Consider the following 25,212-nt stretch of genomic DNA (forward strand, 5'->3'; position numbering starts at 1 on the left):
ATTGGTGTAGGTAGCACTAAATAAACTAGGGCAGAAGGAGAGACAATTACACACGTAGCGCAGAATTTCAACCACGATGTAGAATCGAACTCTTAGCGAAAACCGTAGCGGGACCGGAATTCTCGCTGGTACTGAACCCGAAACCGAGCCAGCGTTCTTGGAACATCCCTGAACGCAAACCGAAACTGCACCGACAAAAAACTACGATTACCGGTTGCGAATGAAGTAAATCAATCATATAGGGTGACACGGCCAGTAAAGATCTCGTGGTTCGCAATGCCACACGATAACTTTATTTCTTCAATAAGCGCCTCCTTAACAGATTCTCACGCGTCGCAAAATGGGTTGTCGGCGAAGAGGGGGACAGACGCTGGGTATATGCCGGTAACTATGGCGACCCCTGCAGAAGTACTTGAACTTCTGAACTTTGCCATGCCAGCTGAGCTGCGTGATCAAAAAGCTCGTATTTCAGAAAATTTCTAACGGACACAGCTTCCGAATACAAACTCAAATTTACTCTAGATCGTGCATATTCATCTTATAGCATATAGTTTCTTGGGCTCGAATGCACATGGAATCGCCACGTGATTCAGACATATTTATGAACTCACACTCCCGCTAGCTCCAGTTCACTGGGACTCACTCGGACTCAGACTCCCGCCCATACAACTCACTGGGTCTCCTGAAGAATCATTATACCGACCTAGACCAGCATAATGTAGTCGTTCCTTTCACTCGATTCTATTTCTTTTTTTATCATCCGCCGCTTGTGATCAGCCGGTTCTGGTGATAACGTGGGCGGAGCGCCGTTCGAAACCCTGCATGAAGCGCGAAAATGAAAATAATTAGAATAGAATATTTACCTTGTCAAGACCCTAATTTCTTCATTTCATTATTTGGTTCGAAACTCATTTCACCTGGATAGTTCGCGTGTAGGTTCCAAATGTGTTGCTTCCACTGCATGTCTTTGCGCTTCGATGCAAAACTTGCACTTTGCTGAATGATTGCAGCTCGCTACGGTGAAGTAAGACGATCGGTCACAAAGAGAGAACGAAGACGACACTGGACAAGCGACATTGGTCTGGCAGCTCTAAGTGAGGTTTCGTTAATAGCTTCAAAATTCCCCTTTATGGGCATGATTGGCTGGATGTTTTTGCATGGAGAGAATGAGGAATACCATACTGACGGTAATATATTTATACTTTTACTACAGGCAGTTTGTGTTATTTTTCTGTTGATGATAATAACGGTGAGTGGCATTATACATCAGAAAGACACTGTTTCTGGGAATTTTTTGTATCTTACAAAAAGTGTATATAGGCCATTCAGCTTCTTAGATTTTCTCATTTCTGCTTACAGGGCCTTGTTGATTTCTAGTGAATGATCTAACGACCCAGTTCACTGTATTTCCTTATTTCTGCGATGATGTATAAATGTCATTGCATTCTTTCGCAGTCGGCTATGGGGGCTTCGTTTTTCTTGTTTAACCAAAAAAAAATACATTTTAGCGTCAAATTGACGGTTATTTTCTGACCATGGCTGCTTCGGCTTTTCTAAACACGCTTATTCATGTTTAATCTCGCATTGAGTGCGACGTTTAGGAAAAAATCGAATCACCCTTTGCCCAGCAATGTCTTGAAGATATAGGTTGCCTGCTCTTTCCCGCTTTTCAACAGCTTAGCTTTCATAAGAGCTCACGGGCGAACGATGATCGAATAAAGGGCACATGCCCCCTAACTCTGCTTCACTCTGGGGTTCCTCTACAAAAATGTTCTCCTAAACTAAGCGACTTTACGCACTGGAACGAAATTTCATTGAGCGTGAGTCCTAGTGTTTACGTCAGTAAAATTATTTGAGCGGATGAAGGCGCATTTCCCCGATATCAACTTTCTAAATACGTCACTACGAATTTCAAACGGGTACACAAATTTGGCCGTGGAACCTAGAGGGGTTTGCGGAATACATCCGGACTTGGAATATAGGGAGACAATGTTCTATGAGCCATTTAAGAGAAATTACGTGATTGTTTAAGCTGCGTTGCTCTGCAGCCAATTTTTACGAGGCGTTCACCATCGTTTGACGCGGTCACTTAGCATCTGCCGCCGACGGTGGCACCAGTGGTCGATGTACCAAATTTTGGGAAGTGATTTTGTCAACTCTGTTTCGTCACCCCCCGTACTAGCCTAACGTCACCAACACGTGACGTTAGGCTAGTACGAAGCCAAAAAGTCAGTGGTGCGAACATCGGCCGTTACGATTGAGATACGTGGAAGAAGTGCTCTCTAGAAGAAGTTCGAGTCCGTAAGCAAGGAGTCTGACGAATGGCCAGAGAAATTTGAGCACATCACTACCTCCACCCATTGATTCAATAAGGCAAACTGTGAAATGTCTTCTCCCAAGACAACTCGAAAAGGAAATCGCTTGACAACTAGAAATCATTCCTTGAATGACCTTGAAGGTCTTCGTTCGACACTAAACTCCTCCCAACTTCTTGTCCGAGCTAAGGTCATTCAACACGCAACTCAATACCCCAACTAAATCGTTCTGGAGTTTAAGGTGGCGGTGAAGCACTTTTCTGTTCATGCCGTAGAACGAGAAGTTCCGTCTATTCACGAGAGGTGTCAAGGATGAATTCTTCTGTCAGCTGATGCCAAAATTTCAAACCGCTGACATCCTTGCCTTTCCCCTTTCTCTAAACTCTCGCACTCTCTTAAACAACAGTCAGCCGAAGCTATGACGATCTACAAAGCGCTTAACATGTGCGCCAACTAGTTCGGCAGTCGCCTAATTGAGTGGAGAACAAGCCGTGCCGACTGAAGTGGATTCAGGATAAACGCTTTTGCAGAGATTACCTATATGCTGACCCACCGCGGTGGCTTAGCTGCTATGGTGTAGCGCTGCTAAGCAAGAGGTCGCGGGATCAAATCCCGGTCGCGGCAGCCACATTGCGATGGGGGTGAAATGCTAAATCACCCGTGTCCCATGCATTGGTGGCACGTTAAAGATCCCCAGGTGGTAAACATTAATCCGGAGTCCCCCACTACGGCGTGCCTAATAATCAAATCGTGGTTTTGGCACGTAAAAACCCAGAATTGAATTCCATTCAATTACCTATGCTATATACCTTCCGCGAGGAGCTGAGAAAAAGGCTCTCAAGAATTGTACTTTTGGCTTCCTCTCAAAACCGGCTAACTTTCTAGGAAAGTACAATTGGCGTTGGGGAAAATGCAGTCGCAACTTACTACGGCCTCCCTACTAATCAGCTACGCCACTGCGTTGCGTAGGCAAATACACGCCAGCCAAGCTCATAAGTACAAACAACTTCCATGCCCACGACCGTTCACACAAAGGCCTGTCACAATGGCTATGGGCTAGGCGAATACAACGCCTCTGCAAACGTTGAGTTTGCTATCTCCTGGAGCTAGCAACGGACGCTATTGTCAGCCACAAAATGTGCCATACTTTATTTTTCAGTTCTTCGTTGTTCTAAGCATGAGTTAATAGTTCAATCCCCTTTGCATAATTACGCTAAGCAGTAAACGCATCTTCTTCTGCTACTTTCCTTGCGTTCGGTGCGTATAGTGTCACATAGCGTTTTATCAAAAATAAAATGTGTTTTTTGCTGAGTTCTTCCCGTTTTCTGCTAAATAAATTTATCATTAAAAAGCGAGCCTTGCTGAATTTGACTTTAACTCGCACCTTTTCACGTGCACGTGTTCTCCCCGCCAAAAAAAATTAATAATAATTGAATCGTCGAACAGGCAGTAATAATGCACCGATTATACTTCAGTTACATCTCGTTTCGTATATTTTCACCTCGCCGAGCGGCGCTCCACCTAAGTTATCACCAGAATCCGCCGCAAGGGGATAGTGAATTATAACACTGGAATTAGAGAATCCAACGGAAGGAACTGTCACGTTATATCGGCCCTTGCCTAATTTCCTGAAGAATTGATTCATAATCAAGGGTAAGGCAGGAGTCCCTTTTGGCAAGGAAAGCAGACCATAATTATAAAAAGCTATAAAAATTTTCAATTGCATTCTGGGGCTTTTCATGCCAAAAACCACGGTCTCATTAGGAGGTACGCATCAGTGCGGCACTCCGGTTTAATTGTGCACACCTGTGCTTCTTTAACGGACGCCTAAATGTGAGTATACATGGGCGTTTTTGCGTTTAGCGCCCATCGAAATGCTTCTTCCGCCGCGGCCGAGATCAAACCTGCGTCCGCAAGCTCAGCAGCGCAAAGCAGCGCCATGGTGGTATACCGTGGCGGCTAATGAGAAAAGGTCCTTTTATCAGACTTATTTTTCTTGGAAATGCAGCTTTTGCAGCATTTATCAAGAGAATATCGATGCACTTTTCTCGTGTATTCGTATTATTTGTTTGACTCATCTTGCAAATGGTCACTTTGTCTCCGTACACCGAAGAAAGCGAAAAACGCAAAAATCAGTCTGTTTGAAAAAAAAAAACTCTAAGCAATTAGCAGGGCGGATACCTGAAACGACGATGGGGTCAGGAAAATATATTGTTTAAAAAAATTGCGAGGGCATACAATTTTTAGAGGCTTACTATTTAGGGGAAAGCTCAGTTCTAGGTAGATGAGGACGGGCTATGCTGGCGTATAGGAAATAATAAAAAGTAAAACTAAATGGAAGATTAAGGAAAGAGCGGAAGATTTACAAAAAAAGGATTCGTGGTGTTTGCGCGTATTTCTGCACTTTCACAGTACGAAAACTCTACGTCGCGAGCAAACACGGCGTTTCGCGCTGAACTTTGTTGATAACAAACGAAAGAAAAAGAAAAAAAATGCGAAGGTGCATTTGCCATTGTGACGCCACGGGACAGACTGCAAAAGATCAATATTGAGGCGTCTTCGGCAAACATCACCCCATGCTGGCAGAGTGACCAAACGCTGAGCTTTGGAAATCTCAGGAGCAGCCCAAAAGTCGAAAGAGCTACAAAATAAGCCTCGAGGATGGCGTGCGACAGCACAAAGTAAACTTTAGTTGAGCATTCGTTAATAATAAATTCGGAGAGTCTCGTCTCGCATGGTCAATGGAGCGTACTAAAAGAAAGACCTGTCCCGTTGAAAAAGAAGTAATAAAGAATTAGAGGGGTGTGAGCAGCGCCGGGCGTTTAGTGTCCAAAGGTTTTCGCAACTTCACGGCGAGACGATGTTTGCGAGAAATCGACGTGAGAGAAAAAAGAAGCAGCAGCACTGACAGGCAGGTGACAGGGCATGCGCGCCTGGTGCGATATTCGTGAGCGCCCTCTTGGTTTTCGTCTGTTTACTAAGTGTACATAGAAAACGAAAAAAAAAGGAATAAAAACGATCGCCGTTGCGTGAATGAAGGCACGCACAGTTTGCTGCTGGAGTATAAAGGAGAGGCAACGGTCAATTCCTCGAATTGCGTTTTGCGCGATTAAATATTTATCACTTTCTATTCAACTCCATGACGGTTGAAACTCCTTGGCTCGCAGTCTCTTTCGTCGGTGAAGAAATGCTGAACCCGTTTGGCGATGTATATAGTCAGTTTCGCTGTCGAGCCACGTACCGGTAGAGGCCGTTAGCGCTGCGTTCGTCTTTCACGGCACGGTGTGCGAGGAATACAAAGCAGCCATGCAGAGCCGCTTCTCTTAAAACTAACTTCATTCACTTGTTCGCCTCATAAAAGATAGAAACAGTCTTGCGTCCGTCGATTGTGATGAAACGTACCGAGCTTTCAGAACGTATATGGCTTTTTGCATCCAATGGTTCGCATCTGCCTTTCATGAAGCGCCTCGCAATGATCGTAAACAAAGTCTTTGGTACGGGGACGCTATGCACGTGCGTGGAGTTTCGCGGCAGGAGCCAGCATGGTGTAAAGTGTAGTCAAAGCCAGTGACCTGCACGCGTCATTTCACCACGACGTGCTTCATCTTTCTGTCAGTTTTCCAACGGCCTTAATTAGAGGCCTTGCTCATATAAAGATGCGTAAACTCATAAAGGACATATAACGTTGAGCTTCAAGAAGGAATAGGGCTGACAAAGGACATAATGTTTTTTTTTTCAACCCGCAAGCAGAGCTTCGGTTTGAAGCGCAGCGAGCACGTCACTTCAAGAATTCTGACGTCTGAATGCGCTAATGCACTCCTATTGCAGTAAAACATGCAAGTAAGTGTGCAGTTGATGTTGGCCCATAGGCCCAATCACCATTAGAAACTTCTTGCTACCGCACCTCTTCATAGCTTGCCAAAGCATTGAAAAAAGATGGTGGCGCAAGGTACTCAGTCACTATCAGTAGCAAAAAAAAGAAAAAGAAAAAAAAAGGCATTTAGCAAGACGTTTCTCTAAACCAAAAATTTATTTCTCGGGCCTGAGCTTTTCTGAGAAGTCTGTGTCCCTGTCCTAACTGACCTTTCCCGTTGTTTTCTCGCAGACCTTGCACCACCCCGGTGATAGCATGACCACCGAAAGCGAGCTGTCGTCCAGCGTGGAGGAGGCGTCGGCGTCCAGTAACTGGAGCGGCGGCAACGGGTCGGAGGCCGCGGCCAGCTGCGACGTGTCGCCGCAGGTGCCGGAGGGCATCCAGGCGCTCATGTACCTCATGTACATCGCCGTATCGGTGGCCGCCATTGGCGGAAACGGCATCGTCTGCTACATCGTGATCGCCTACCAGCGCATGCGTACCGTCACGAACATGTTCATCATGAACCTGGCCATCGGCGACATTCTGATGGCCTGCCTTTGTATACCGTTCACGTTCGTGTCCAACCTTCTTCTGGGCTACTGGCCTTTCGGCGGCGTCATGTGCGTGCTGGTGACGTACGCGCAATGCGTGACCGTCTTCATCTCGGCCTACACTCTGATCGCCATCTCGGTGGACCGGTACACGGCCATCGTGTACCCGCTGCGGCCGCGGATGACCAAGCTGCGCTCCAAGCTCATCATCGCGCTCGTCTGGCTCGTGGCGCTGGTGACGCCGCTGCCCACGGCGCTGGTGACGCAGCTGGTGCCGCACCCGTGCGCCAACCGCACTTACTACTGCCTCGAGCAGTGGGGGCGGCCCGAGCAGACCGCCTACTACAGCATGGCGCTCATGATACTCCAGTACTTCTTCCCACTGCTCGTGCTCATCTTCACGTACACGCGCATCGCGGTCGTCGTCTGGGGAAAGGAGACGCCCGGCGAAGCCCAGGACGCCCGCGACCAACGGATGGCCGCCTCCAAACGAAAGGTATAACTTATAAGAAACACGCTCTCTCACACGTAGCAGCCACGTGGGGCATTTACCAAAAATACGATGAAGCTCGAGTGACGAGGACTGTCTATCGACGGGAACTGCGAGAACACTGGCTCTCTCGTGACACGATTGTCGCAGAGAAAGCGAGGAGCGCCGTCCCTCGCAATCTCTCGAGCTCCGAATGGCAGAATACTTCACTGAGGTCCCAGCACGCTGCACGGCGACAAATTTTGCAACGCGTGCGGTGACCTTATAAATTTTAATAGGCGCTCTTTATTCTTTATGTCAGCTTCGCTCGTCAGCGCACAATATGATGCGAAGAGCACAACGGTGACGGTCGTTTGAACTAATGCTGTCTCAGTGTAGAGAAAACGCGATTTTCTACTTAATTATTGCAATAATATGTTTAGCTATGTCATATGAACCGGCCGCTGTTACTCGCGCTCTCATGCTCTAGTTCTGCTCTCCTTATTTCTGAAAGACGGGGAGAAGGCAGCGCGGAGGCGGCATCATTGTTTGAATTGCCTTCAGACGTCAAATTTTCTTAACGGTCTTGCAGTTTCCAACTGTTTAGGTGGAAACGTTGCTGCCTTATAAAATATGATAAATTTCGCGAACATTCTAAACTGCCATCTGCGATCGCTTCGGCTTATCCATCGCGGGATCGATTAGCTGCCAAGGGGCAGTAATAAGGATTTAATGTACCCGCCGTGGCTGCTCAGTGGCTATGGTGTTGGGCTGCTGAGCACGGGGTCGCGGGATCGAATCCCGGCCACGGCGGCCGCATTTCGATGGGGGCGAAATGAGAAAAACACCCGTGTACTTAGATTTAGGTGCACGTTAAAGAACCCCAGGTGGTCCAAATTTCCGGAGTCCCCCACTACGGCGTGCCTCATAATCATATCGTGGTTTTGGCACGTAAAACCCCATAATTAAAAAAAACGATTCAATGCAAAACGAAACGACGGCCTTAGGACAATCGTGAAGTGTTTAGCGGTACGTCAGGGGCCGAATTCACAAAGCTTTTTGTTCGTAAGTGCGCTTTGACATTGGCTGGCCACCTTCACTGATGATATGCCCAGAGGGAGGATTGGCCGGAATTTTCTCTTACGAATAATTCAAGCGTACGAACGTTTTTTTAGAATATGGGTCGAGTTTTCTCTACGTGCCTCTGTACTGCGAAAGTTCGGCTGAAATCACGCAGCTCTTTTTGTTTGTAAGTGCTTCGCTAATGATATGTCTGAAGTCAATATTTGCCGGCATATGTTCTTATGAACAATTTTAGCGTGAGAACACTTTTGTAAAAACGTGCCCTTCGTTTTCGTTTTACGAAGGATATTTCAATCATATTTGTTATAATATATTCTCCGGCGTTTTTTTGCACCAATGACGGCCTACCATTGGCAACCAGCCCTTAAGAACGAGGGCCCGTAATCACAAGAACCTCTTTCGCTAGAATTATTCAGAAGAGAAAGTTCTAGACAATCCTGATGCTACACATATCATCAGCAAAGGCGGATGACTAATTGCGAAGAGCACTTACGAACTGAAAGCTTTGTGAATACGGTCCGAGAAGCTTTGCGAATTCAACACCAGTTTCCTACCTATTGACTAAAGAGGTCGCCAAGCCGCCCATGTAGAGGCTTAGAGAGTATACCTGCACTGGCGATCGCACCACACCACGGTAAAAGTACATCCGTAAATAAAAAAAAAAGTTCGAAAACTAATTAAATGCGAAAACACCTGTGTACTTAGATTAAGGTGCACGTTAAAGAACCCCAGCTGGTCCAAATTATTCTGGAGTCCACTCTTGAGCATATGCTGTGGGAATGCCAAGGGCTGACGAGTATCAACAGGCAGACAGCCTCTAGCGAAAGCCCCCGCGCGCGTTGGTGTGCTGTGCTGCTCAGCTCAGCGCCAGAAGATCAACTGTGGGTAGTCCAGCGGGCCGACGACGACGCCAGAGCCCAAGGGCTCGTGGCAGACGCCTAGGCAGGGTGAAGCCAACCCTATTAACTTGCCAGACGAAAATAAAGTTTTTACCTACCTACCTACCTACCTACCTACCTACCTACCTACCTATCTACCCCAACTACGGCGTGCCTCATAATCAAATCGTTGTTTTTGCACGTAAAAACCCATAATGTAAAAATTTTAATTACTGTTTTATTCCTTTCACTATAAAAAGAGATGGTGAACGTGAGAGGGCACGGTTTTGGCAAGCTGCAACATTACCTGTTAAATAAAATGAAAACGCTAGAAAGTACAAACCTGCAGGTACAAAACAAGACATGCTCACATGGGTGACATTCTGTAGTACACTTCGATTGCGAGTACGAATTCACAAAGCTTTTCGTTCTTAAGAGCTGTCTTCCATTAGCCGGTCGCCTTTGCTAATCTGTCCAACATCACGATTGGTTGGTTCCTGCTCTTAACAGTTTTAGCGCAAAACGTTTTTGTGTGTGTGAGTACGGCACGCGAATCATGGAGTGAAGCCACGAAATTTCCGCCTCCCTTAACCATAGGAAGGACAATTTAGCTTCTCGAGCGAGCACCATGTACCTGTTGCAGATGGAGTGAATGATTCCAAGAAAAGTGCTGCGGTTTTTCTGTGAAGCACTCAGCAGAGCGGTATTCATATGAGATTGAAAAACAAAGTTTAGGGGGCGTGCTAGACAGAAGTCTCAAGTGTATACCGGGGGTCCCACGTAACCTCAGCATAGCTCTAAAAATGTGCAAATGGCACGTAACTGGACAGAACCAAGATAATGTTATTTGCCGTCGCTTGGGGATGCGCGTATTATTTTTACCAGCGAAGCTGTTTAAGCCAGCCGAAATTTGTGGTGCTTGCCAAGAAACTGCCGCGCCGTAGTCATGGCAACCCGGAGGACGTGGAGCAGACAGCGTACATGCGCACGTGGTCTCCTCCTCGCCAGCTCCCTGCCTTCCCGACCCCCGCCTCTCATCTCTCCGCGGCGCGCTGAGCCAGGAGAAAAAAAAAGGCGAAAGCTTGCACTAGGCCGCGCAAAAAGCTCAAGACACAGCGAAGCTGGCCGATTGATATCGAGCGGCTAGCCTCCAACGCGTTCGGCGTCGGCAAGCAGCAGCGTTCTTGGCACTGTGCCAACCTTGGTTAGCCTGCCTGCATTTGTGGCATGCCAGGAACGCTGTCGCTCGTAGGCGCCGACGCGTCCAGCGCTAAAGTCACGCGAAATGTCGCCAACGCGTTCGGCGTCGGCAAGCGACAGCGTTCTTGGCACCGTACCAAACTTGGTTAGCCTGCCTGCGTTTGTGGCATGCCAGGAGCGCTGTCGCTCGTAGGCGCCGACACGTCCAGCGATAGTCACGTGAAATGTCGCGAAAAGGAAGGTACCTCCGAAAATAATCGCTCGAGCATACCTACCTACGTGCGTAGTTAAGTTAAACCAAGTTAAGACCTAGCAGGCAACCAAGTTAATACCTAGCAGTAGCAGCCAGTAAGCTTCGCTGTGCCTAAGCTTTACGCGACCGAGTGCAAACTTGCCTGATTTCTTGCATTCCGCCTAATTGCATAAATAGTTTAATTAATTAATTAAATTTTCAAATATTGTAAGTAGATAAAAAGTGTCAATTGGAAAATTGTAGAGCAACATGAAAAACTTCAGAAATAGCTTTCCGTTCCTCAATCCGTGTGACATAAAAGTGTATTTCCAAGCATGAATGAAGCTCGCGAAAACACGCAAACTGCCTCGAGCGGCCTGTCGCGCGGCAATTTCGCGTGTATTCGTGGGCTTTTTTCGTCCCACTCTTCTTCTTCCCTCTCGTTGCTCTGTTAGTGGTTCAGAAACACTAATCGATCATGCTATGTCCAACCTCCTCACCCCTCCTTTCGCATTCATTTTTCGAAGTCATATTACGGATGATTTCTGCATAGCTCTCTTCTTTCACAACAACCTTCGCGTCAATAACACCAGTTTTGTTAAACACATGTTTGATCATGTTAAATCTGTAGAAATAATATCTAGCTCTGATTGCTCTTGTTTTACGTCAACGGATAATAACTAACTGCCTCACTTCACCCACAACATCTGTACAGTGCCATAAAAGTTATTCCGCTCCTAGGAATCCCTATTTAACATTAGGATTACTCAATAGCTTGCGTAAAAAAGGATAACGTATATAAAAACTAAAAAGCAACCATTTTATCTGCACCTAATATATCGCTACAAACATTACTATGACACCTTGAGTACACTGATAAAGAATGCGAAGAACAGCTATTACCAAAATGAAATTACTCGTTCTGGTTCTGACATAAAATAAAACAATGAAGTTTGATCAATTCTTTTCTCAATAAACTTATGAGTCCTACTATAGCTAACATTACTCACGAAGGATTCATTATGCCTCCCCCAGTCGACATCGCACCGCATTCAGTGAATACTTCTTTTCCGCCATTCTTGTTCCATCTGTTCTCCCAGGCAAACTTGGGGATTGTGGTCAATCATTTTATCTCTTTTCCCCACAACACCTGAAGAGGTAAAGAGTGCAATAATCAACCTAAAATGCTCTAGTGCTGGTGTACATAACATTCATGCTAATCACAAATTGTTTGTTGGTGCTATTGCGAATGTGTTCGCCTTCATAATTAATCTAATTTTTTAACCGGGTATATTTCCTAACGCGCTAATAATAGGTAAAGTAATCCCGGTATTTAAAATGGGGGATAAATCATTCATTTTCAATTACACGCCAATTTCTATTCTTCTATTTTTAGTAAAGTTAATGAAAAACTCATACACATTCGTCTGTCTTGCCATCTAGAAAAACATTTGCCGTGGTTGAACGCGGTTAAAGTAAGTTTCTCGAGCGATAGCACGGTTTTGCTTGCTTTGGGAAAGGACACAGACGCTGCTCGGCGCCGTCAGCAACTACCGCATCTACAATTGCACCACAAGACAACACACAGACGCTGCTCGGCGCGGCAGCGAGCGAAATGACCTTCCTGCTGCATCTCGCTTCAACGCGAACAGCGTCGAAAGCACAGCGCATACGAGGCTAGCAGCACTCGGCGCACTTTGTACACATCGCAGATCGCTTTCAAAATATGGGCACCCACGCGGCGTACGCAGCCGCCGCCGGTAGTGGCAGGCTAAGTCCCAGTTTGACCTTGGCTGAGAGATTTACGGAACCATGCGTTTTCTGGGTTTGTACCTGGAGTGGTAGAGCTATCGCTCTAAAATTTAACTTGTTTCACCCTAAACAATTTCGATTCCGTCATGGGTATTCAACTAACGTTGCTCTTATTTCCTTCACTGATAAATGCAAAATCGAAATTGACAACGGTCACTACGTTGGTTCTGGTTTTTTTTTTTTTTTTTTTTTTTTTTTGCATTTCACTAAAGCTTTTCATATAATAAATCATTATATTCGATTCTCTAAACTTGCTTCTTACGGCATTGAAGGAACTCCTCTAAGGCTTTTTTAAAGTTACTTATCGGATCGTGAGCAAGTAGTATACATTTATGACGTATCTTCTAACAAAAAAATTAATTAACATCGGGGTTCCACAAAGCTCAATATTTGGTCTGCTTTTATTTTTATTATATGTTAGCCACCTACTTAACTGTCTAACTCACTCCGCGTCTCACCTATAGTCATCGGCATATAGAATACAGAATGTATTCTATATGCCGATGACACCACTCTTCTTTCTTCGGGTAACTGTTTAAACAAACTTATAACGACCCTTAATGCTGATGTTATAGATATCTCTACTTGGTGTGGTAAAAATAAACCTCCAATTAATTCTTCCAAAAAAGTCCTTAGACTAGAATTATTCGTAGAATGGAAGTACTTAGGAATGAAAGTACGTGCGTTGCTTTAAAGGGCAACTGAAGTACTTTTCAAAAAAAGTGATCTTTCAACGAATTATTACAGTTTTTCACCCCCTGAATACGAAAATCATAGTTTAAGTCACCGCTAGTCGCTTTAATTTAGCAAAAACCAGCCACAGCGTCTGCGGGAGACACCGCGGGTCGGTTAACGGGCTCTGATGGCGAAGACGAGCATGACGTCACCATAGGCATCGGCGAGGTGCGTGATTCAAATGGAGCCCTCACGTGACCTCTGTATTGACGTCATCCTCGCGCCCGGACTTGATACGCTCGGCGCGCGAGGGGGGCGGAGCTTCAACGAAAATTTAAACGGTGATTGCAGTGCTTCTGTGAGCATAATCGAAAAATTAACTGCAGGAGTTGGATCGTACTGTCTCAGCCTTCCAAACCCCCGTAAATCTTCCAATTCTAAAACCTCTTCAGCTTCCCTTTAAGGAAAGGTTTTTCTGATTGTTGTTAGCTCTGTCCACCTAGAACAGCGCAGCGTTAAACAAGCTATACGGATAGCAACAGCTAGCCGGTAGCGGACTCTAAGAAAAATTATATTTCCAGTCTTTATAAAGCGTATAAGTATTTAGATATAAAGTTTATAGACTGCCCATGGCCAATATATGCACCCTATAAGGACTGGCGGCCCTTACGCAGTTATTCGACGTTTCTCTACAATATCTCCATAGGTTGTTTATATCGGCTGGAAAAAAATAAGTAAAGAGGCAATTTGTAGTCTCTGTAATATACCTATGAGCCGTCAGTAGACTGCTAAATGTACTTTTATATAAGGAAATCACAAAATCTTCACGTATCTGAGGACAGCGCATGAGTGGCCGCGGCACCATCGCATTGGAAAATCTTGGAAAATCACGATGGACAATGATGAGACAGCCAAAGCTCGTGGGGATCCCAGGTGCATACGAGTGGATGGATGGGTAAAATTCCCTGCTGATTAACGGATAACAGAACCCGTATTCACAAAAAAAGGTGTTCACACTAAATTTATTCGTAAGAGTAGATTTCAGCCAATCATGATGTTGGATATAATATTAGTGGAAGCAGTCGGTCACTTAAGAAGGTAAATTACTGTGAAATCAGCCCCCGGGGCCTGTATTCACGAAAATATTTTTTTTTTTTTACGTTAGGACTGTTTGTAGCAGTAGATACCACCCGATGGTGATGTTGCACCTCTCATTAGTGAAGGCGGCCAGACAACGACAAACAGTACTTACGAACGAAAGGGTTTGTGAATTTGGCCCTTTGTGTTCGTAAGTGCGCCCGCTATTGATACGTATGGCACCAGTATTAGCTAAAATCTTCAATTCTAGCGTAAGAACGTATTGTGAACACAAGCCCACGGGCCGAATTCACAAAGGTTCTCATTCGTCCGAACATTTTGTCATTGGCCAGCCGTATTCGTTGATAACATGCTTGTTATCAGGATTGGCCAGCGCTTGTTCCTACTAACCACATTCGCGTACAAAGTTATTTGCGAATCTGAGCTTGGGTCTATGTAGGTGCAGTGATATAGTTTTCCTCTCTGCCTACGTGGGAGCGCCATAAGTCTTATGAGACAGCGGCTTAGGGCCTTCAACATTGGTGTCACGTCTAAGAAACAGATGGTAAATCTCGCGGTGCGCCTGTGCACCAGCGCGTGTTTGCAACTGCCAGAGCTCCTAGCTGGCAACAATATCGCAGGCACATCACACTCCCCAACTCTGCCGTTATCCTGCCTGAATTATGCTGTATGTCCCAGCGGAATTTCACTAACTGTGCTATGCCAGCGCTGCCCAGCGCGGCAGTGCATCTTCGCGAAGCGCCAGCGACGAGCAGCAGTCGTAAAGCGAGCGGCTATGCTCCGGTGAGCTCTTACCAGCCGGTACGCATGCAAGCAGCATAGACAAGTGCACACTCATAAAAGTGAATAAGTCATAGGACGTAACATATGAAGCGATGTTGCACGTCTGGGCATATTTAAACGAGTTTCTTGCTGACGTCAACCGTAAGCGGATTAAGCTAGTGAGCATCACTTTTTTTTTCTTTTTGTTATTGTTGCACTGTTACAAATGCGTCGGCAGCGTAAAGGCGCAGCCTTAAGGGGGACAACGATAAAGACAATGACAAATTAATCAATAAGACCACGTTACAGGAGATAAGTGCGGTGTTGTTCGAAATCACCATGCTGGTGGTTATGAATATTGAAAGAAAATAAAAAACAATATTCCAGGGATGTGGGCATTGGCAACCACCGATGTTACGGATAATGTCAGTGACTATAGCAAAGGCTCTCTGCTGCATTAGCTAAGAGTCCCAGTCTAGAGAAGCGCTCACCAGTCCGCAAAAACGATCGATGGCGTCGTCCTCACTCTTATTTATTGTTTTTTTTTTCCTCGGAAGAACTGCCTGTCAAGTGTAGAAAATTTTCCCTTCGTAAAAACGTTATCATGATTCGCCATCCTACGCATATGAGAGGTTGCGTCGATCTAGGTCCAGATGTCCTCAAGGAGGCCCTCCTGACACTTATATTTTGTTGTCTTCTTGCCATCCATACAATGACAGTTAGGAAAGTCGGGGCGAGTCTAAGAATTCCGTGTAAATCCCTAAAATGGTCCCCACACTTGCACTTCTGTGCCGCCACCCTCCAAAACACAGTTCATGAGAGACGCCAATATCTAAAAAAGTTCGTCTCCATCACGACGTCACGAAAGTGAGCGAGCGTAATTGGCTCGCACATCAATACCAATATCATTTTAGTGGGACAGTGATGTACTACTCTGTTGCAATCTTATGCTGTAACCGATTACATATATATATATATATATATAGAGAGAGAGAGAGAGAGAGAGAGAGAGAGAAATTTTATTTGACTGGAAAATATTTTAAGAAGCGGTGGTCGGAGCCCCTCAGTCCAGGGTCCCACTGGCCTCTGCCGCCTGCCTGACCTGGCTAATTAAGGACTTTTGTCCTGCCAAGTCGGAACCGATTACATAATTATCCGTTTTCTGGGTCCCCGTTCACTATCCCCGTATGGCGCCACAAATTTAATAATATATTTATGTCCACAATCACTATTTGAAGAAAACCGCATGAGTCATTTATAGATACGAGTAAATTTCTATGCTAAATTTACTCATAACCTTGCATCCAAATTCTGAATGGCTCATCGAGCTAAGATTATCCACAACACCGGTCGTTTGCCCCGAGCTTCACAAGAATTCCGCCTTGTTTCACTGAACAAAAGTTATTTTACTCGTTCGCACCTGCACCTCAATAAAAAAATTCCGCGCTGACGCAATAATAGTTTGTCAGCACCACTGAGGCTATTAACGTAAATCACGTCAGCGAATTTCTCGCTAGAGAGTAATAGATTTGGTTCGCACAGCAGGCAACAAAATTATTCTGCTGTCGTTTCACTCGTGTGCATTCATGTGTGTAGTGTGCGAGGGACGATGAAGTACTTCACTCGAGTCTATCTCTCGGACGTCGCTCTTTGAAAGGCCTCAAACAAAGCTCGTCGTCTGAACTTGGTTCTAAGTCTATGTACCACTGGACAACGGCACAAAACAAAAAACAAACAAAAAAGCGGTATGTCCAGATGCCGCTGTCATATATTTCATGTCTCACCCCGCGACAATTCGGTGCACGAATGAAAAAGAGTGATACAGGAGTAACGTTGTCCCTAATATACATGTACAAACGACAGCAACGATAATAATAATAAGTAAATAACGAAAATGAAAAGTTCTGTTTTTTCCCCCTTCACCATTCAGGAAGACAATTTTCATTGCATCGATGCACCATAAATCGAGGATGCAGCACGCGTCGGGGTATACTGTATACGTACGCTTGTCTCGCTGTCGCTACTTGCAGTTTATCCGCGAACGCGGCTGCTCGCTCGCTTGCTCGATCCCGTCTTTCGTTCGGCCGAAGTGATGGGGAGCGATTCTGAAAGCGTGAGCTCCCAAGACCGACGCCAAAGTTTCGAGAGTACAACGTCTCGGCCTGGTTGCGACAGAAGAACGACGGCCGCCGAATCCCTCTTGCAGACAAAAAATGTCCAAGGGGAAGACGCGAAGTGGGTGTGTGCATGCTTGCGAATGCGGGCGGAATGGGTGAGACGGCAGCCAGCTTCAATCACAGACCGCGGGCGCCCGCCCTCGGGTTCACTCGCTTACTCTGTCTACCCGACGAACATCGAAACTTTCATTTCCGCAGTCTTGAAAAGTGGATAGGATTCCGCTCTCCACGACGACAGGCGGGCAGTCCGTTTCGCAGCCCACAGTGTCTTGCAAGAGGAGGCTGCAATGCGCGTCTGTGGGGCCGGTGCATGCATGCCACTGGTGTGGGAAAGGAGAACGGGAGGGGGACATATATATATATATATATATATATATATATATATATATACACAGCTCGAAATTGAATTCCTTGCAACTACGTCCAGGCCCCGCATGGAGTTTACACGAACACCCCACGCACTCGCGCACTGATAGGACTCGGTAACTATTGTGGAGACGTTGCGCATGCGCATACGGGGGGCTGCGGTGAGCAATTCAGGTCCTCGGCTGCGAAACGCGATCCCACACTGTATACGAGTCTATAAGGTTATCGATGCACCGCTATTTACTTGCTTGCTTGCTTTTTATTCTCTGATTTTGTCTCTCAAACGTTCAGCAACTATTGAAGCATGGTTTCCAATCTTTATTTCTTTGACCAGAACGGGGGAGTCATCATTTTCTGTGGGTTGATTTTAATAATAATGAAGCAATGACAAGTTCACAGCGTACGATACACGTCTACGTATGAAATTCGAAATACTTTTGCACTCTCGTCTCCTTTTGTGAAGTCTAATGCCCGCTCTTGTTGCCTTTGTGTATTGTACATATTTATTGCAATTACTGTTATGGGCGGTTTAAGCGATGTCCTTTGGACGGTATAGCCCAATCCTCGCAAAAGGAAAAGCCAGACTATTGCCGACACAATTCTTTTGCATTTACCGTTTAGTCGCCACTGGTTTTTTGTTTTTTTTTTTTTTTTTTTTTTTTTTACGTATGCTTCGTTCAGGTTGCCGATGGGCATAAGAGTAGCGAGGCAAGTCCCTTGTTAAACTCGCCCGAGCGTTTCAACCTTTCTCCCTCAGCATTAACTTGCATTTCTCGGTAATTAAATGGGTCAGAAAATAAAGCCTTCAAAACACAAGCTATTCTATTTATGTAACGACAGCCGTAGAACTGCTTGCACGAAGTCTCAAACCTCTTCACGCTTCGCAGGGCTTCTCCTGCTGGCCGCCAGGCATTCAATAAACCCTGGAGCTGGGTATTCTGTCGCCCGCGTCTTCCTCTTATTTTATTTGTCCACCTTGTAGGTTCCAGCGCCGCTATCCTGCACAGAATGGCAGTCCCGCACAGGTCGAGTACAGGGGACATCAAGTTTGATTAAGGATATATCGTTACGGCTCAAGGAACGAATTGGCCGGCAGGGAAAGCAATTGGCAGGCAGGCTGTTCCCTCCCCACGTCGCGTTTTCGTTCTGCTCCTAATGAAACGTTCCAGAGCGAGCGGTTCGCAAGTCCACACTTATTTATAGTCAGCGTACGCCCAAGAGGCGGAACACACGATCTGAGCGTTCGTTCGTTTTCATGCCAGCGTCTCTCCGCTTCTGCTTTCCCTTGCAGCAGAAATGTCAAGGAAGGAAAGGAGAGTGCATGAGAAAACAAGTGCCCGCAAGGGGACCATGCCGCACTAGACACGACGTTTCCTGCCACTGGGGGCTCAAGCGCGGAAACGTTTTTGTTCAAGATTTCTCGTGGCCCTTGTGAAGCGCGGCGTTGTATGGTGAATTTCTGTCTTCTCTGGCAAGCGATGTGGCAACTACAAGTGACATGGCTCTCTGGCTCGCGAAATATCTGCGGCGTTGTTCCAGGCGTTAGCCAGCCGGGGGGCTCAATTCACAAAGCTGTTTCGAGCGTAAAAACCGCTAACTGAATGGTCGGTGCATGGGTGGCGGCAGATCACTATAGCCAACGAAGCGCCCATATAGTGCCGTGGCCTATCAGAAGGCGGTTTCTTTAGAAGCGCCAGTCGACCCCTGATTGGTTGACGCCAGTTGCCGCCAAACGCTGCGTAGATTTAGCCGCCCAGTGTATAGAGGCATACAAGGCTGCCAGAACAAGTCACGTGGCAAACACAAGAAAGAGAGTCGCGGACGGGAGAGATATTTGCGAGAAGACCTCAGCGTGCGATGTATTATAATACCAAGTACATAGTCTGAGAATGGAAGAATGCGCGTCGGAGCCGACAAAGTTCCGGGCTTGAATTTGTTTTTTGTCCCTCTTCTATTTTCTTTTTCTCAACTCTGCTAGAAATATAGGGTAGCGGAGTGCGGGAGGCATGCGCAAAAGCTCTCAACAATACGTGCGCGCGTCGGCTTGACCCAATTTGAATTTGCCTCGCTGATACGAAGGCACTCGCTGGTGACATATGGGAATAGGGCGCGCTTGTTTGTTGTTTGTTTGTCTGTTTTTCTTTTTCTCATTCTTTTTTTCTGTTCAACGCCTCTGATGCCGGCGCTCTGCTTTTGTCACTGCTATTTCTTCTCCCGCACAGCAGTTCGCGGACCAAATAATGATACGAGCGAATGCGATATACGTGCTCGAGTCGAGCTTTGCGCTGACAGCGTAAGAGAAAAGGAGACGAAACAGAGAGCAGCCGCCATTTGCATATTTGTCTTGCTGCGCGCCTTACCTTGTTGTTGTCGCTCAATAACTCGGTGCCGCTTGCATTTTTCTTTCTTTCCTTCTTTCTTCCTCTCTTTCACACTCTCACGCTGTCTCTTCGCCTCTTGTGATGCAAACGCATTTAACGCACCGTCTTCGCATGTGTCGTCCATTGTGCAGATGCTCTCGGTCGACTAGTCGGTTCTCCCTTGTACTTCACGTTCGACGCTGGCACAAGGCGAGAGAACACCGGTCGTACAAATCGCGCTTTTCTAGCGACAGCGCCTACGTATGATGAAGTCTGATTTATTCGGCTTTCGAGCGTTCCTGTATGTTTACGGTCGCCGCCGCTGAAAGAAAGTTATCATCTGTAACTTTTGTTAAGTTGACCGGCGACTGATACAAACTTATTCGGCAGCGCCTAAATTAGTAGAGGAACGAAGCAACAAAGCAACCATTGCAGAGCGCGAGAAAGAGGCATTCATTGCGAGCAACTCATCAAAGCTGTGATTCAGTTTCTTGCACTGGTGCGCAAGGCTTGCAGTGTCCAAAGGGCACTGCAAGTCGTCTTATGGCAAACCAGCCTGCGTTATCAACAAACGAGTAAAGCCTGACTCAAGCTTACACTGTGTATTTGCTTGCTCAGTATCATGGAACCACTATATTTCTCGAGTGTAACAGTTTAAAAGATTTTTTTCTCAAAATATGCGCGTGAAGCTCAATCATGTATGTTCTTTTCATGTAATCATACATGCTCAATCATGTATGTATCAGCCAGAATTCGAATGTTCGGCCAGGATTGTTTAGAGGCATTAGAGATACAAGTGGCCCCTCTCCTGAAGTAACGGTCAGGTTATTACAAGAAAGACGCAGTTCATGTGTCCGCATTATAACTGAGAACGTCGCAACGCCCTCTCGTAGGTACCTTGTTCTATAGCGAAAATCAATCCTCTTGCAAAAGAAAAAAAGAAAAAGAAAATCAATTGTACAAGGCTTCTAAAACCTACTCGAACAGGAGCACCAATATTCAACAGCATCGCTTCACAATATAGTAACCTAAAGATCTCGGTATATCCCAAGTTTTATTGTCTCTATATCACTGTGCATTTCGCTCACCAAATGTATACACTCAAAATTTACCAACCGAGTTTAGCGGCGCTTTGTAGTGAGCTCTTCAATAATTTTTGTGCTGGACAAGCTCGCATGCAGAACAGCCAGACGTGGGTCGTCTAGATGTATACTATATACACCTGCACTTATGCGCTAGATATAGTAAACACACAGACTTGCAACCAGCTGCACAGTGTACTTTGCATACTTGTATCGCGTATATTTTCATGACTGTGCCTTTGTATTTTTGGATACTACGCCCTCTTTACCGACTCGCATGGCTGCTTAGTTATCCTAGCATAGATGATATGAAAAAGGTGATATTTCCTTGCATCCCAAGTATTCTTGCAGCAACTGGAGCGCACATTCTGCGGTTGCGTGTGCAACCGCCGTAGTGCACGTCTCAATTTCATAAAATATCGAAATATTTTTTTTTGTTTCACTGATTCCGTGGTGCGAAAGCTTCTATGAGGAACTGTACGCATGCAGATCGTAAAATATATACGCCGTTTGCAGGAAGCGACTGTAAGCACACAAATACGAAAGGAGAGAAGACGCGTTGCTTTGCGTCCGTGTTTATCGAACGGCATTTTCTCAAACACTCCTTTTTGCTTACTCTGCAGTGAGCCTTCTTTCCACGTGACGCAGCTTCATCATTGTTCTGGAATCTCAAGAAGACTTTGGCCAGCGCTTCATAGCTACATTTTATACAAAAGAGAGTTTCTTTTTCGAAGTGCTTCTGCTGTTAATTGAATGTTCTACTGGGTGAACATGTCCCTCCTAGCTGAAATAATCACTATAGTTTAATCACCGAATTAAAGCAAAAGGAGTGATGACACTGTATTTTCGGAGCACAAGTGATATACGCAGACGCAGCTCAATGTATTAAGCGAAAAAATGAGTGCAATACGATCAGCGCCGTCCTTTGAAGCATTCTCTTCACGCCTCGTCGGGCAGCGCTGCTTTTCCTGTAGTTCCAGTCACGAACCAAATGCCCCAACCAAGCACTCTTCATCAGGGGCTGGATTCACAAAAAAAGCGCTTAACCTTGCACTCGGCCGCGGAAACGCTTGAAACAGCGAAGCTGGGCGATCGTAGCCCAGCATTTTCCGGAAGTGCACGCGAACTTTTCATCTTAGTACTCATGATGATGATACTTTCTTTACGCGCGTCTCGGACTTACGGCAGTAACTGCGCGTTGCATAGCGCAGTTTGCAACGCCGACAACGCCTTGCAATGCCGACAACGCGTTCCAGCAGACTCGCTCCCTGAATGCGTCTCTCTCTCTCTCTCTCTCTCTCTCTCTCTCTCATTTTCTTTATCTCTCTCCCAAGCGTAGCGCGCAAAACCTTTTCTTCACTTCGCAGAGCACGAGCGCGCGAACGCGCCAGCTGTTAATACACAAAGGTTGAGCGACACTCTGTCAATTGCTGCAGCGCAAACGCACCCTTCTGCTAACATTGACACTTTTCTACAGCGTCGCAGTGTATTGTTTGGTTGTCGGTATAAATAACAAACCATAGAATTTCGGAGTTTGCCATGCTGCCTTCATCACAGATACAGCGACGTGCTCGTGTAAGCGTATTTTTTTCTGTTCCTTATAGGACTCCGGTGGCTTAGTTGGATGTCAAAACCCAGGGGTGTTGAGTCGAGGCACGTTCGCGATATTTTCGCGAACAGGCCACGATTCTTCATCATATCATGCTTTCGAAGCCTCCGAGTGAATGGCAGCAACCTTTCTCGACCGATGCGGTCGCTGCAGATCAACGTTCTTCGGTGATTCTTGAGGTAATATTTTCTACCCAGGCACATAATTTTGTGCTTAAAACGCTCACAAATTTTTGATCTTTAAGATTAACAAATACGCATCTCAAAGTCGCAACTTCGGCAAATTTCGCCTGCTGTCAGCGCTCAAAAAAACGCCCGAGATGGCACGCAGTGAGTCGATGTATTAGACGTGCCTTCGGTGTCTATACCTTAGGCAGAAACACTTATAGGGAAGCCCATGGCTCTTGGACAGTCAAAGTCAAAATCCACCTTCCAGTGGGCCTCAATATGCCCATTGTTTACGCCGATGAAATTTTCGTCCACGCGGTTCCCTGTCGATCGCACAGTCATTCACGGTGCGTACGCCATCATAGCTATAGTCACGGCACTAAATATTTATACTACGCTAGCACCAATAAAATGCTCGAATGAAGCGCTTCCAAGAGAGTGTAGAGGTCTGTCGAAATCCGGCGTTGAAGGCAGGACCTATAGCGTATCTACAATGATGTCGGCGGTTCTGCAATGGAGCTCGCTGACGGCGTCGAGGAGTGTTCCAGGGCACAGAAAGTCTACTGTATTGAGGCGGCTGGCGAGCGGGCGGTCGGGTGATCGAGCGATTAATACAGTGCAGGGTTCCCCAAACTTCTCCAAGCGAAGGCCGTATTGGCAACTATGCTTGCCAATCCTTGGTACAATTAAGTAACTTGGTAAAATAAAGAAATAATTAAGAATGAGCGAAACTAGTAAGGATAATTAACGGTACAGGTGTTTACTAAAATTTTTATTTCAAATAATTGATGTAACTAAATAATGTTTATTTTATTATATTATTATATGGTTTTTAGGAGATGTTGGCGCCTTTAATTGGCGCCGGCTACTGCGTTGACCTTCCGGCAAAACTTCCAAAAAAGAAGCAAAATAACTATTTTAAGGCTAGAATTTTGTGCTTATATACCGCTAAGTCTTCGTCGGTATATTGATCTGAAATGAAAAGAATATAAAATATTTGTGGCGGCAACCAAGCTTCTTCAAATTTCCCGGTAGCACGCAGGTATCTTGCTTGCTTACAGACATTCTATAGTTACACTAAGCAGATATTAGGATACGTTGAAGTGGAAAGCGTCACCATATATTTTACCAAGGGCGCTTTGTTTTTGCTGGAGCGTCGTTATGCAGCAACTCCACGATTTCTACGAATCCGTGTTGAATTTTGTGCGTTTTAAGTGTTGCCAGGAAAGTTACTCGTGTAAGTTGTAGTTGACTTAATTTATTAAAATGAGACATAAAATTGTTGCGCGACTTCGAGTTTAAAAAGCCGCCCTATTTTATTTTTTTTTCTATTTTCGGGGATCGCAGTCATACAGCCTTAATTGCTACATTTTTAGGGCGCGCTATATGTGAACAATAATCATTGCCATACTGGATATCTTACTTCGGGTTGCGTGACAGGTGCTGAACATGTCTGCCGCCGTACCGAGGCCAGGCTCAGGAACGAGGCGACGAGGAATGAAGAACGCATCTATACATGCAGATATTTACATGACGTAGTTATACGGCCGAACAGCGGGCGAAAGCTGGCCTGTATGAGTGAAATTGATAAAGCTTCAGCGCATCTGAAGCTACGGCCCGCAGGCCGCATCCGGCGCCGTAGTTTGGGGACCCCTTAGAAAGTACCACGGGTACGATCAACAGAATTTGAAAGGTCATTCACTTCAGCTGCACTACTGCGCTTTTTGGCGAGACAAAGGTACCATTACAAAACGTTTTTTATCCGACGCATTGTCTGGTAGCTGTGGTTCCTGAACGCAAGGCGTAGGTTCCATTCCCGGCAACGGCTATCCTATTTCCACAGGAGTTAAATGCAAAAGCGCTCGTGTATTTACATTTAGGTGCAATTTTAAGAACCACAGGTGGTCAGAATTAATCCGGAGTCCCCCACTACGGCGTGGCTCATAATTATATCGTGGTTTTGGCACGTAAAATCACAGAATTTATTCTAAAAAGGGAACGCGTATGCTCCAGGACCTCGCCAAATGGAGCTCCACGGCACGTTTGATGTGAAGACCTTTATGTATTCTCTGCAATGACGAAAAGAAAAAATAATTTGCACAGACAGGCACAAAGATAATCGTATTGTACACAGTGGTCTTCATTGTATGCGCAACATCACGCATGGGGTAAGCATGGCGGACCCTACGATTGCGTTGGAAAACCGCGCAAAAGCATTAGGCGAAAAACTTACAATGCAAAAAAATATTTGCACCACACCCAGGCGTGCCTCCGTGGCACATCCACACTTCCCGCCTCCTAAAAACCTAAAGGCGGTGAAATTCGGAGGCGTACATCCAGATTACGGTTATTACGCATACTGTGCAAATTATTCAGGCTCCAAAGAGTCATTTGTCAAAGCGTGCGTGTCTTTCTACCATGGTGCCATAATCTCTTCCTCTAACCATACGCGGCAAGTCACAGGGCGTAAATGATAAATCGTACGCTCACGTCGCGTTCGCTCGGTTGACGATCCATCAT

General features: G+C 45.8%; 1 protein-coding gene across 1 annotated transcript in view; it reads left to right on the forward strand.

The window, feature by feature from the left end:
• The first annotated feature begins 6,428 nt into the window (after nucleotides 1-6,428).
• The window catches only part of LOC119436373 (RYamide receptor), a 54,284-nt gene continuing 35,500 nt past the window's right edge, over nucleotides 6,429-25,212 (forward strand). The window contains exon 1 of the mRNA XM_037703197.2: nucleotides 6,429-7,218. Coding sequence (XP_037559125.1) covers nucleotides 6,445-7,218 — 774 coding nt within the window. The 5' untranslated portion in view covers nucleotides 6,429-6,444. The remainder of the gene's footprint in view (nucleotides 7,219-25,212) is intronic.

Source organism: Dermacentor silvarum, chromosome 1 (assembly GCF_013339745.2).
Source record: "Dermacentor silvarum isolate Dsil-2018 chromosome 1, BIME_Dsil_1.4, whole genome shotgun sequence".
Lineage (NCBI taxonomy): Eukaryota > Metazoa > Arthropoda > Arachnida > Ixodida > Ixodidae > Dermacentor > Dermacentor silvarum.